Source organism: Sinocyclocheilus grahami, unplaced genomic scaffold, assembly GCF_001515645.1.
Source record: "Sinocyclocheilus grahami isolate Dianchi unplaced genomic scaffold, SAMN03320097.WGS_v1.1 scaffold46.1, whole genome shotgun sequence".
Taxonomy (NCBI): Eukaryota; Metazoa; Chordata; class Actinopteri; order Cypriniformes; family Cyprinidae; genus Sinocyclocheilus; species Sinocyclocheilus grahami.
This window is the reverse complement of record NW_015505225.1, coordinates 901,208-915,908: the sequence shown is the minus strand read 5'-3', so window position 1 is coordinate 915,908 and position 14,701 is coordinate 901,208. Positions and strand designations below refer to the sequence as shown.

General features: G+C 36.0%; 2 protein-coding genes across 2 annotated transcripts; one reads left to right on the top strand and one right to left on the bottom strand.

Annotated features, from left to right (window-relative positions):
• Window positions 1–3,624: 3,624 nt before the first annotated feature.
• LOC107582626 (alpha-2-macroglobulin-like protein 1) lies at window positions 3,625–6,920 on the top strand. Its single transcript, XM_016268540.1, has 5 exons — window positions 3,625–3,781; window positions 4,670–4,863; window positions 4,967–5,182; window positions 5,435–5,541; window positions 6,865–6,920. Exons 1-5 carry the CDS (start codon window positions 3,625–3,627, stop codon window positions 6,866–6,868), a joined length of 678 nt encoding a protein of 225 aa, XP_016124026.1. The 3' UTR covers window positions 6,869–6,920.
• Window positions 6,921–13,071: 6,151 nt separating this feature from the next.
• LOC107582580 (pleckstrin homology-like domain family B member 1) lies at window positions 13,072–14,701 on the bottom strand. The gene is made up of 3 exons (XM_016268478.1): window positions 14,405–14,701; window positions 13,666–13,751; window positions 13,072–13,469 (listed from the first exon to the last, which is right to left on the bottom strand). The coding sequence occupies exons 1-3, from the start codon at window positions 14,664–14,666 to the stop codon at window positions 13,338–13,340; spliced, it is 480 nt and encodes a 159-aa protein (XP_016123964.1). The 5' UTR covers window positions 14,667–14,701; the 3' UTR covers window positions 13,072–13,337.

Here is a 14,701-nt window from a genome sequence, read left to right as displayed (position 1 = left end):
TCTTATTATATATATATATATATATATATATATATATATATATATATGTGTGTGTGTGTATGTTATTTTATTTTATTGTTTGCAATGCATAAAATTCCCAAGTCTCACACAACTCAAATGATCAATACCACTTGTTTGTCAAAGTAATCTTCACAACAAAAAAAACCCTTAAACTCATTTAGCCTTTTTGCAACTTCACTGACAAATGAATTACTGTCCACTTGTTACACAACACAAGAGGAAATATGTCGATCGCAATGTATCATACTCCTCCTCATACCAGTCTTCATATCAACTTTCCATGCCTTGGTGTGGTAGGGCAGGGAGGAGGTAGAGGCGTATGAAAGTGTGCTCTCGTGTTATGGGATCAGTGGGTGAGTTCTCTGCGCATGTACTGGACTTTTTCAAAAAGGTGAAGGTCACGCTGGTAAACTCAGCGCAGTTCACAGCTCAGCCGTGCAAAGGCTGCACTTACACTCAGTGTGTTTGCTCTGAAGAGAGCCAAACCTTCCAGTGGATTGTTACACCCTCTGTCCTGGGTAAGCCAGATACTTTGATTTCTATATGATCAAAAACGAACAGAAATTTAATTCAATTTGATTCCCTGAACTGAAAAGCTTATTTTACATCTGATCATGTTTGTACCAGGACATGGTATTACACTTACAATAGAAATTTCTTATAGGGATTGTTCATCCAAAAATAAAAATTGTGTCATCATTTACTCACCCTCATGTCGTTCCAAATCTGTATGAGTTTTTGTCTTCTGCTGATACAAAAAAAATATTTTTAAGAATATTGGTAACCAAACACATGCCAAAACATGATTCTTGAAAATATCTTAATCCTCAAAACAAAGTCATACAGGTTTGGAATGACATGGAGGAGTGAGTAAATGATGAAAGAATTTTCCTTTTTGGATGAACAATCCCTTTAATACATTCCTATTTTATTTTTGGGTGGACTATGTATTTAATTTGGATGTACTACCTTGACAGTCACAGATTTGTTTATTATTGCAGGCCCCAGAGGTACTTTGTTTCTTCTGTAAATCCACTGTCATTGTGTACTGGTGTGTGTGTGTGTTTTACAGGAAAGGTGAACATTACAGTGCGTGCTGAGGCGGTCCAGAGCCGAGAACTGTGTGGAAACGAAGTGGTGACTTTGCCAGACAAAGGCAGAGTTGATAATGTGATGCACAGTGTTCTGGTGCAGGTGCGTGCCTTTACTGTATGTGAGCTTTCAGAAACCATGTGACTCACTCTTCAACATCAACAAGCTAACAAGTCAACAGGAAATTTATATGTACTATAATTACTTTCATAATACATATTTCTGGTCATACTATGTTGAAACAGTGTGCATTATTCTATTTATTTATTATTATTATTATTATTATTATTATTATTATGTTAAACTCATAAAACAATAATATATCAACATACAGACAATTAGTTCAAGCTTCTTTTCAAGCTAAGTCACCAGAGCTCTTATCAGCTGGCTTTGACTGATGATAGATTCATCACTTTGATTGAACAGATTTAATTAAGTGATAAATCGAGAAATATTGAACTCCAGTAAATAAATTCAGTAACATTAACTAACATTTTTTATATATAAAAAACAAAAGATCCAAGTGTCCCCCTTTTCAGCATCCCTGCATATCAGATGTGTGTGTGTGTGTGTGTGTGTGTGTGTGTGTGTTGCAGGCTATCAGAGAGAGCTGACATACAAGCAGGAGGACGGATCTTACAGTGCTTTTGGGAGGAATGATCCTTCTGGTAACACCTGGTGAGTCTGGTACAGAGACAATGAAAGCATTCATCCCTTATCTTACGTTATGTGTTACTGTGTGGATTCTGGTATATAGGTTTAATGCCAGTCTATTCACATGCTGTTTTTGAAATAGGCTGCTAGAGATATTCAATAAATCCTCATGGACTTACTGAAATGTATCAAGGCAAATTTACTGAATCATGAGTATTTGACCGCAAACATTTGTGACGAAGTCTTAGATCAGGCTAATATTGAACTTTGGTATCTTCAGGGGTTTTCTTTTGCATTCGGTTTGCAAGAGAGGCTTATTGTGGGATAATGTATTATACAATAAGAGTGTGTGCATGTGTGTGCGTATGCGTGTGTGTGTGTGTGTGTGTGTGTGTGTGGATTTGTGAGAGTTTTGTGAGAGTGTTGTTTATAGATTTCACTGGTTCAGACTTAATTCTTGAGGACTAGTACTCACGAATATACAAGATTATACTGTAGCTTTTTCCCTCTAACATAAAAAAGTAATATTAATAGTTGTGCATTTGAAATATCTTAGCATCCATAAAACAAGACATAACATTTACAAGAAGTATATAAATCAGAATATATATATATATATATGGCAAAATTGTTTCAAGAATTTAATGAAGTTTATGCTTTAAAATTATACACAAGATTATGGTTCAAAAGTTTGGGGTTCATTACTTAAAAAAAAAATAAATGTATACTTTTATTCAGCAGGGGTGCATTAAATTGCAAGTGACAGTAAAGACATTAATAATGTTACAAAAACATAAAAAATAGTGATTTAATAAATGCTGTTAAAGTAAACTTTGTTACGTTAAAGAATCCTGAAAACATTGTCACAGTTTCCACAAAAATATTAAGCAGCACAACTGTTTTCAGCATTATTTTTAATAATACATGTGTCTTGAGCACCAAATCAGCATATTTCTGAAGAATCATGTGACACTGCCTGGAGCAGTGAACACTGGAGTAATGGCTGTTGAAAATTCAGCTTTGCCATCAAAGGAATAAATTACATTTTAAAATATACTGTATTAAATAAGAAAAAACAGTAATTGTAATACTAATTAATTGTTTTTAATTAATACAGCCTTGGTAAGCATAGAAGACTGCTTTCAAAACAATTAACAAATCTTCCCAATCCCAAACATTTGATATATTATTAGAAAACTGAAAATGTATCTTGTTTTTGGTATATTTAGATGTAAAAAAAAAAGTAATCACTAAGAGTGCTCTGCAATACATTGTATACAGTTAAATCTCTTAATGCTTAGGAAAGAACACATTAAAGTAATGCTTAGAGCTACATACTGTATAGAATATAGAAATAAATAGCAAAAGGGGGTCTAAGGCAATAGTTCAAGGGACCCAGAAACTCATGCTACTGGAAAAATTGAGATGACATGAAATGAGAAGAGCACATATGAGAAGCTGTCACAGCGTTGAGTGGGATGAGGAGATGACTCGAGGAGAGTCATTTATGGATAGGAAACTGCTCCTTAGTCTGGTGGTCCTGGATTTCACACTTTGGAAATGTCTGTTAGATGCCAATAAAGTGAGGAGATTGAAATTCTGAGGGTGGGAATGATCTTTGATGATGCACTCTTGCATGTCTAAATGTGTTTTTGCCCTGCATCTTCTTTCTCAGGGTGGTGTCAATGATGAAGTCACTCTCTCTGCATACATCACCGCAGCACTGCTTGTGTTAGGTGTCCAGAACTCTGTGAGTAAAACCCTCTTAATGGCTCCAAAGAGATGGACTCTAGTCACAGATAACTCAATACAGATAATATGACTAATGAAGTCTTTTGTGTGCTTTGTAAGGATCCCATGATAGTGAAAAGCCTTGAATGTCTTATGGAGGCTTCCCGTAACATTATCAACACTTACGTGACCGCCTTGCTGTCCTACATATTCACTCTTGCTGGAGATGAACAGATGAGACAGAACCTCCTCTCCAACCTGGACCAGCAGGCCAAGAGAGAAGGTACTATTCAGCTTTAAATTAAATAAGACGAATAATGATACTAAAATACTTATCTTTAAGGATCTTGTTTCTTTTTTATTCATATACTGTACATTACATGACTATATATTAAATAAAAAGGCTCCAATAGTTTTTATTCATAAAGACCTTTCTATTTTGTGTTTGATAAATTCAATAATTGATTTTTAATTAAATAAGTTACTTCAATTAATTCAATTTTCAAATCAATTCATAATTTACTTCTATAGCACGGAGCCCCACACATGTCAGCTGAAGAAGAAATAGATATTGTGGCCATGAATTAAGAATTTGTTCCCACAACTTATTCATTTGTGGCCACATATTACTTACTCTTCCTTTGTTTTAGTTAAATTGTGGCTAACTAGTTCCCATGTTATGTTTTAGTTATATTGTGGGCACAATTTATGTTAACCAAGGAAATAAATTCTTAATTCACAGTCATAATATCTTGTTTTTTTTCTCCGCATGTCATGTGTAGGACTCCGTAGTATAGTGCTTGTTGCTAGAAACTAGAAACTCCTAAAAAAGAAAGACAATAAGGCATACACTACTGTATAGTTACTGTGCTGCAAGGAGAAAACCCAGAAAAAAAAATTCAAGAAATATAAAAATACGACTTCATTTAAAAAAAAGAAAACAGACTGCAAATCAAATTAAGTACATTTTAACTTTTTAAACAATTTTTTTTCTTTTGTGATTTTGTTTGTTTATATTTTTTCTTTACATTTTTTTGTGTGTGTTCCCCCAGTACCAATTTCTCTGGACCCCAGTTTGAAAACCTCTGATCTAGTATTATCCTGCTGCTTTTAATAAAAATCACAATCACCAGCCTTCAATATTCCAGTTTCCTTGCCTTGATTATTTTAGGTGTTGGACGATATTGGACTCTGGATAATAATGCGCAACCATGGGGCTTTGTGGAGGTAGAGATGAGTGCCTATGTGTTGCTGGCGCTGCTCTCGGGACCCACACTCCCTGGATTTGGACTGAACTACTCTGCTGGCATAGTGCACTGGTTAACCAAGAAGCAGAACGCGTATGGAGGCTTCTCCTCTACACAGGTGTTATTTATCTCATGCAGCTTTTTTTAGACCCCTTTCTGTCTTTATAATGTGTTTTATTATTATTGACTAAAAGTGGTGTCGTCCATCTCTCTGTGAACAGGATACAGTAGTAGCACTCCAGGCCCTCGCTAAGTACAGTGCTGCCACCTACAATCCAGAAGGATCCATTACCGTAACCATGACCTCCCCCTCAGGCCAGAGGAACCAGTTCACTGTGAACCGGAACAACCGGCTGCTTTACCAGGAGAAACAGCTGCAGGAAGCTACTGGCACATACAAGCTGAGGACAGAAGGCAAAGGCTGTGTGTTTGTGCAGGTCTGTGCACCTCTTTTGATGCACATATTGAGAAATCCAAGGAATAGTTCATCTAGAAATGAAAGTTTTCATTATTTACTCACCTGTATATCATTCCAAACCTGTATGACTTACTTTCTTCAATGGATCACAGAAGGAAGGATTTGGAATTACATAAGGATGAGTATACTGCATTATGACTATTTAAATGTATATACGTTATATAAATCACCTCGTCTTTGACATCATTCTGTGTTTTTTTTTGTCTCTCAGTTTGCCTTGCACTACAATATCCCACCTTTGGCCTTCAAAATCAAATCAAATCCTGGGGTTTGCAACAACACAAAGAACACTGCTTTTACACGAACCACTACTGTAAGGTGAGCCACACCTCTGTTAAAAAAATACCATCATGGAGACAGCTATTATGTATATAATACACGCATGTGATTTTTTTTTTTTTGCTAATTTAATTAGTTACATCATTAATCATTTATTTAAATGCCATTGTTTACTATGACTTTGTCTCTCCTGTGAAACAAAAAAAAAAATTATTTTAGAGAATCTTCTTACAGCTCACATTTATAGTTGTTTTATGAATTTTTGCAGGTGAAATGTAAATCAATTTCAATTAGATTTCCACACGATCTGGAATTTCATGTGATTGCAAAAGATTTCCCCACACAAATTTCATAACAGGTTCAGCTGGTCACACGAGTTCAGCCAACATAAAGTTGCTTGGTTTGACCTCTTTTGGCTTGAGAAATATTGCTGCTGTTTTGCTAATTTACAGATGTTTAGCCAATTTTTGCAGGCAAAATCCAGTCAATTCAATAGGCATCCATGTATATCGAGTGACGACGAAAGATTTCTCTGTGCAGATTTCGCCAAAGGTTCAGATGGTCACGTGAATTCAACCAACATAAAGCTGCTTCTTACAGCTCTAAAAGTTAAAAAAACGTAAAACATTCAATGGAAAAAAAATTCAATCTAACAGTATTAGTGGTATTATGCAGCCTACATTCTACTGAACAATATCTCTGGCACAGTGTCTTCAAGTTAAACCAAACTTTTATTTTGATGGGTTGCCGTGAATACCTTTACTTTTCTGTCTGATACAAGGCTAGTTTTACTCAAATGAAATGGTAAAATGCTAATGAAGTGACTCTCAGAGCAGTTTTGGAGATGTTGTTCATGTATTTATGTCCTCATTTAGTGAAACGGCAGATGCTGAAATCACCACGATCGTCACACGCTTCACTGTGTGTGTAGTAAACTAAACCGGCGTCTGCGCCATTCATTCATACAGTCACACGCAGAACATGCAGGATTCATGTTTAAATAGTCTTTTTGTGGCTTAATATTTACAGATACTAGTCCATATTTTAAGTCTAATCACCTACTTTTGATTAATTCATTTAAAGTTTGACAAATTCTGGGACATTCCGCGTTATAGTCCTACAGAAAATTCAGTTTTTATGACTGGATTCCGTGATTCCGTCCGTGCCCTCCTAATATGGCAGGGGAAACAATGATGTTTAAGAGTTTCATTTTTATAAATCTTAGTGACATCATGATATAGTTAAGCATTGCTTAATTGTGCTTTACGAGCCTGTATTTAATCTTACCATAATGCATTTTCATTTTATTGAGACAAGCTCAACAATGCAGCACACAAAAAAACCAGGCTGTGTTTCCTCCAGGTGAACTGTCTGTGATTGACTACACCGCCCCATGTGCATAAACACTACGGTAAGTAATAAATACATTTTATCTAAAGCTCCATTAGTATATTTTAATAATTGTAGCCTACTCTTAAATTTGAACTCCCAAATCCATAAAGGCATTTACATGTTATAAAAAAAAAACTATTTCAAATGTTCTTTTGAAATTTCTGAATTTCAAAAAATATCTGGATCTTAAAAGAATAATCTAGTGCAATTATTAGTGCAAATATTAAATCCTAATTTCAAGTTTTAAATCTTTCCCAACCCAATTATATATTTAGAAAATAAAAGCACACATCTACCAATTGCAAATGTTTACAATATTACGTCAAACCACTTTATATTTTAATAAAAATTGAACTGATATGTTGGTGTGGATTAGTTCAACTCTTCTACTGCTTTAGTAACTTAAGTTTTAAACAAGATTTTATCGCCAACACATGAACGCTGCTTTCAGACGTTTTGTTTTCTGTTGTAACACCCAATAATATCTGTATACTGTTTCCCCCTTGAGTGCTTAAAAGTAGCACAGTCAAAAACTGTGGTTTTCCAAACCACTCAGATGCTTGAGATCTCTCCTTAGCAAAAAGAAGTCATCTTTTAAAATGCCTGTTAACTTCAGTAATATCATGTTAGAATGCTAATTGAGAATATTCTCCTACTGCTGCCCACTAAAGCGGTGTCAGTTTCACAGCGTTCCAGGAATTACCAAATAATTTCAGTAAACAATCCCAACAAATTGCATCAGCAAACAACTCACTTCAGAGAGACTAAAGTGTACAGTATACCCCAAACAGTTCAGTATGTATTGCCTACATATTGCTCAAAGACTGAACTGATACTCACTAACTTCTCAAAGTTTGAATTCTAAAGAGATTGAATTTTTTTAGGGCCGCCTTGCAGAAAATGGCTGCATATTTAGTGATATGATCTGAAAGGCAGTTTTCCCAGATTTAGTGTTAAAATCATAATAAAGTCCAAGTCAAAATATATCTTTGAAATTGTTTTTAGGGCTGCCTTACAGCAAATGGCTCCATATTTAGTAATAACCACTATTTGAAAGGCAGTTTTCCCATATGTAGTGTTAAAATGATCATATATGCCAAGACAAAATGTAACAGCAAGTTAACAGTTACTGCATTTGTTAGTGGCTATGTGCGCAAAAATAGCTTTTTTAATTTTAATTTTTGTTTATTTTTTGGTAATATGTAAGATATGATGTTCTGGGGCAGAGTCAAAGCTAAATCAAGCATTTTGCATACAGGCCTAGTTCTGGCTTAAGTGTGAACGCTGCCTTCCGAACCTTGGTGCGCATCAAACAAGTGGACTATAAACGCAGTGTGAACCAAATACATCTAAACGAACCAAAAAACAGGACGTGATGTCACAAGATGCGATCCTAAAAAAGACAAAATTCTCAAACATACCTTGTTCTTCTCTTCGTAGTAGCCATCTTGCCAATTAGCCTACAGTTCGAGACGATATCCGTGTGTGCAGGAGGAAATCTTGTTTCTGTTTTGACTCCTTTATACATTTTAAAAGGTATTTGTGAGTTTTAAGCTATTTTTACGTTTTAACCACCAAATGTACACTGTAAAAAAATGATCGTGAATTTAACGGTAAAAGACTGTAAAAATTGGTAATATGTAAGATATGATGTTCTGGGGCAGAGTCAAAGCTAAATCAAGCATTTTGCATACAGGCCTAGTTCTGGCTTAAGTGTGAACGCTGCCTTCCGAACCTTGGTGCGCATCAAACAAGTGGACTATAAACGCAGTGTGAACCAAATACATCTAAACGAACCAAAAAACAGGACGTGATGTCACAAGATGCGATCCTAAAAAAGACAAAATTCTCAAACATACCTTGTTCTTCTCTTCGTAGTAGCCATCTTGCCAATTAGCCTACAGTTCGAGACGATATCCGTGTGTGCAGGAGGAAATCTCTTTTGACTCCTTTATACATTTTAAAAGGTATTTGTGAGTTTTAAGCTATTTTTAAGTTTTAACCACCAAATGTACACTGTAAAAAATGATCGTGAATTTAATGGTAAAAGACTGTAAAAATGCTACAGTAAAAACCTGTTAAATGGTTAACAGTAAATTCCCCTACTATATACGGTGAAAAACTGTATTGGACATTAATTTTACTTTAGTATATCATTTTTGGAAGTGGAAAAAGACTATAATTTACAGTGAATAACCGTAAATTGAAATTCCCAGAATTCCCTGCGTTACATTTCAAATTTGATGATTTTTTTGTTGAAATAACTATGTTTCTTCTTAGTTTTTTCTTATCAGTTTTGTATATTAGGGTTGCGTGTTACACCTGTTGTTAAATTAATGTTTATTGCATTATTTCAGTTTCATGTGTAACCATGATGGTGTTTAGTGTCTGTGTGAATGACACTGTGCACCTTCTATATATGCTATTATTTAAAAGCTACTTGTGATGGGCTTTTGTTCATCATGTGACTTTCTCATCACCACCTGCATTTGGTGGTTATCAGTGTATTACAAAAGTACAAAACAGATTTCAGTACTTCAATAGGTTGGTACATTAACATTATATCAGTTATCCATATTTTTTACAGATAATTTTACGGATTTTTTTAACAGTGTAGCCTACACACAACCCAGCACACAGCATTGTTTTGGATTTTCAGTAAATTCGCAAAATATGCATAGTAAAATCTGCCTAATCAGGTTGTGATCCTTATGTCTTTTGACAGTGAACTAAGCCAAGGGAACCAGTACTAAATGTATCATTTCATTTTGTTCATCTGGAGTCCAAAAGACAAGGTTTCTGCAGATCTTAAAAAGTCTTAAATTCATAAAACCATGGCATTAAATGTTGCATGCACTGGAAAAAAGATGAGAATGAGTATGTTTTCCAGTACAGATCTAAACATCCTTAAATCAAAATACATATATTAGATATTGTCTAAGAAATTTTAAACAATCAAATGAGTTTATGCTTAAAACAAGAACAAATATGTGACATGTATTAAAACACATTTTCTCAAAGTTCATTTTTCTGTTTGTTCTTATTTGAGTCACAAACTCACTTCGAAATCGACTTTGTATGTCATTTTGCTTCTAAAGTAAATGTATCTTGATTTAAGGAAATTTAGGCGTTTGCATTTACTTCTGTCAGGACCACTGTCGGCAAAGATGATTGACAATTAGCATACAGTTTGGACTGGCGGTATGGTTCCGTTCTGGGCAAGAACTCCCTGCGCATCCATGTAGCCTAGCATGGATGAGAGCTAGGAGAGCAGCGATAACCCCCCCAGGGTAAACAGAACAGATCCAACATAAATGTATTGCATATATCATTAAGTTCAATAATGTTATGTACACATTTTAGAATTAGTCTGATTCAAAGGAGAATCAGAAGGCTGAATCCTGACTGACAGAGGAGGAGTTGGGGATGGAGGAGCGTAATTAGCTATTGAGCAATGCGAAAACTGTTGATAATACTCCGGGACCTTATATATGAATACTTAGACTAAGTTAGTATTCCCATAGGTTGATGGGGACCAGCTGAGAGCCAGCTGATGCGAGCTTGACTAATGTGACCTGCCAGAACTAACGCTACGCTAGATTTTCATAAAACCTGCCGAGATCCTGAAAATTACCAAAATAACTAAAATTTAAGTGTAAACATATTTTAACACACTGCAAGCAGCATATTGTACTTCTAAAGTGATTTATTTCAAGGTTAATTTATGAAACTAGGTTGTTGTCCAACCAAAATAAACTTGGTCTACAAACTTTCTTGGGTTAACCTTATCATAGCACATCTTAGCAGTAGGTTTTTAATTTAGCATGCTGCTCTCTTGTCTGGTGTCATGAAAACAACACAGTAGCTATGATGCAAGACTTCTGCTTGCGTTGCAGTGTTAATTACAGCAGTGAAGGTTACTTGCCCTTTTACATCTGAAGTCCGAGTTTAGTTGTGACCTCTGGGCTACAGTCTTCTCTGCAAGTGCGTGTTTTATGTGTTAGCATGGATCATAATTAGGCAAATAAACACAAAAACACCATAAATAAGGAAAACTGTGAATGTATTCATGTTCAACATTTTACAACACTGTTTTCACCTAGTTCTGTGATAGTACTCAAGACATCTTACACGCAAAATGAAGACTAATTATTCATGTTGATTTAAATTCTCTGTAGATTTCATTTCAACATACAGTTTGGTTTCGGGAGGAAGCAGAAAATGTTGGTCTTTTTTTAAGAGTGTCGTAGCTGTAACATCACTAACCATAAATAAACATTTTATTTTCCCCAAACTAACACAAGGTGGAACAAACTAGTTAATAGCCTGCTTGTAAAACATCAATAATACTTGAAGAGCTACTAAACCGTTTAAATAGCCCCCTAAATTGTATTAAAGCCGTATCGGACTGATTTAAATAGGTCACCTTTTTTAAAATTACAGTACGTGTCTGTTCACAATCTCTTAAAACAGTAAAACCCACGATGTATCACATGGAATAAAGGTGCGGTCACATTTATAGTTGCTTTATGAATTTTTGCAGGTGAAATGTAAATCAATTTCAATTAGATTTCCACACGATCTGGAATTTCATGCGATTGCAAAAGATTTCCCCACACAAATTTCGTAACAGGTTCAGCTGGTCACATGAGTTCAGCCAACATAAAATTGCTTGGTTTGGCCTCTTTTGGCTTGAGAAATATTGCTGCTGTTTTGCTAATTTACTGATGTTTAGCCAATTTTTGCAGGCAAAATCCAGTCAATTCAATAGGCATCCATGTATATCGAGTGACGACTAAATATTTCTCTAAGCAGATTTTCTCCAAAGGTTCAGATGGTCACGTGAATTCAACCAACATAAAGCTGCTTGGTTTGAAAGTGACTTCTCTGTGAGCTGTACTTTATGCACACTACACTATTGACAGCAAACAATTGTAATTTTTTGCCTATGTAATTTTTACAATTGTTTTGCCAACTTACCGTTGGTCAGTGAATTTCCGCAGATGAATTTCAATAAGCATCCATGCAATCTGGAATTCTGCATGATGGTGAAAGCGATTTCTAAACCGATTTTCAAATCCGTCACGCGAATTCACTGCGTTGACCAACAGAAAGCTGGAAAACTTGCTTGTTTTGAACGTGACTTCTGTGTAAGCTGTAGTTCATGCACCGCTACACTACTGACAGTAAACAATTGACATTTTTTGCCTATGTATTTTCACAAAACGTTTGCTAATTTACTGTTGTTCAGTGAATTTTCGCAGGCGAAATTCAGAAGTATTTTAATGCATTTATATTAAGTACGAATCCAAATGGTATCATTGAATATAATTTACTATTATGTGGTTCATGTAATATTATAGACTTTATAAAATATAAACATAAATGTTTCATACAATATTTTTAGATTTGATTTTGAATTTAAGTTTAAGTTTTTTGCAGTGTAGATATTTCTAAATATGTATTAAATTCAATGGCTTTATGCTCTCGGCATTCAATAATTCACCTCACAAACACATTGTGGTCAGCATGTTTATCCTTGTTGGACGTGAACCTGCATTTAATGTAGCCTGGGGCGTATTTACTTTTACTCATGGTTTTAAAGGATGAGGTCTCAACACTTTCATGTTGGCACATACTATATTGCCTGTTTCCATCAAGTGACATTTGCACGAAAATGCTGCAATGTTTGATTGGACACACTGACTTTGATGTAAAAAAATTAAATAAAAAGATGGGCAGTGTTTTCTTCTCTTTTTTTTAATTGTTGATAAGCCTATTTAATTTATTTAACAGCTTGTTATCACATTACACTTTAACACACTATCATTATAATTGTGCATGATTACTTTGAACCTGTTTTATAAGCTCCTATGTCACATGCAGCACAAGCAACAGCGTTCACTCAGTACCCAGATGAGCCTCTTTAGCTCTCTTGAGCTAAAGTGGATTAATAAACACTCATTCCACTTAATTAATAATAAATTATTAATTATTAGCACCTCTAATTTTAATACAGCTGCATATGTACAGCAGGAGGTGCTTGTTAAAATGTGCTAATTACTTCTCCTAACCTAAACACTCATTATTAAAGAGCACTCCACTCATGCAATGGATATACAAATCTCTTCAAATGATTCTGACACTCTCGAAGAGTGAATTATATTACGGCTTCCCGTTAACCCATTACATTATACAATGTGAAGCTGACGGCGTACAATACACCACACAACTGCTTCTGTGGGGCTATTACGTTATACACACACTTAGTATCTCACCACAGGTGGGAGTAGTAAAGAAACACTTAAGAGAAACACACACAGGTTGTAAATTACATTATACTCTCATCCTCAGTAACTGCAAAAAAAACAAAAACAAATATCCACTAAGTGAAGGTGCCAATAGTCCAGTTATTCAAAACAATACAAGACGAGGTATGTTAATTAGTCACAAGGAAGTAAGTGTGTGAAATATGCACAAATTAGAGCAATTTCCTCTAAGCAAACATGCAGGATAGGGTGATAGCGGTGGAGAGCGATACGTACGTTTGTCAAATTCAGATTGAAAAATCCTTTCTGTGAAAACAGTCGGCAAAGCAAAAGAATGAAGAAAAAGAAGGGTGGGGAACATTGACAGCAGAGTTACAGCATAAGAGACAAAAGAGAAGAAAGAAGCTAAAGATCAAATGAAATGGTGCAACAGGAGCGCAGAGCAGAAAAACAGCGGGAGATGTGAGCTGTGCTTATACCAAGGGCTCTTATTCGATCGTACCTTTGTGGCACTGCGCAGGTGATCATAGTAAACCTCCTCGATAGCCTGGAAGTAGATGACGCCCTTCAATTTGCTCTCATGTTTATCTGCGGACAGGAGAAACAGAGATGTCACACTGCGAAAAAACGTTCTCTTAATAAGTATTTGATTGCGATGTTTTTGTTTGAAAACCAATTAATTCGAGAAGCGAAAGCAAGTGTGTTCACCGAAAACAAGCATTTCCAAGTATTTTGACTGGAAAACTAGTGATTAGCACAATGTTTTGCACAGTGATGGTTTCGAAAACAAATAATCCCCCACTCCCCTGGAGAATAATGATCTGGTAAGCACCGATGTGACCTTGTTACTGTGGTGCAACCCCTTCATTTTCATTCCGCGCAGAAATAAAGAGCAAGAGCTCCCGCTTTGCCGAGCGCCATGGCTGGGTGATGAGCACGATTTCCTCAGCATTGCGGCAGATTTCATCACCATCAGATAGCATGCGGACGGGCTTCTGGTTATTTGTATGCCCCTAGCTAACCCGAGGCTATCGGAAATCATGGCAGCCACTGTGAGCTTAAGAATGACTAATTATCCGTATCCCCCCACTGCTGGATTCACCCACAATCCACTCTTTGTTCTGCCCTCGTTTCTTTCCCCAACCTCAGGGGGACGAAAGCGTAACGACACGTTCGCCGGGCGGCATTAGCATAGTGCACAGTAAGGAGGATGTTGGAAGGCGACGCTGCGGTGCACATACCGGCGTAGTAGGAAAACGTCCTTTTAAGGCGATCAAAGACGAACCAGCGCTTCCTCCAGGATTTGATCTTCCCTCCCATCTTGACAAGATAGCCCTTGCACATCTTTTCGGTGAGAATCACGTGGTAGCACATGTCCACGCTGTGACCTGAGGACTCGATGTGGGAACGGAGGTCAAACTCCTCTTTGCGAATGGGCAGGTATCGGGTCATCGGGCGGGCCTGGAAATCAACAACGTGTGGTTTATATTTTTGATATGACATGATATGTTTTATTTCCCTATCAATTAATTTAACCA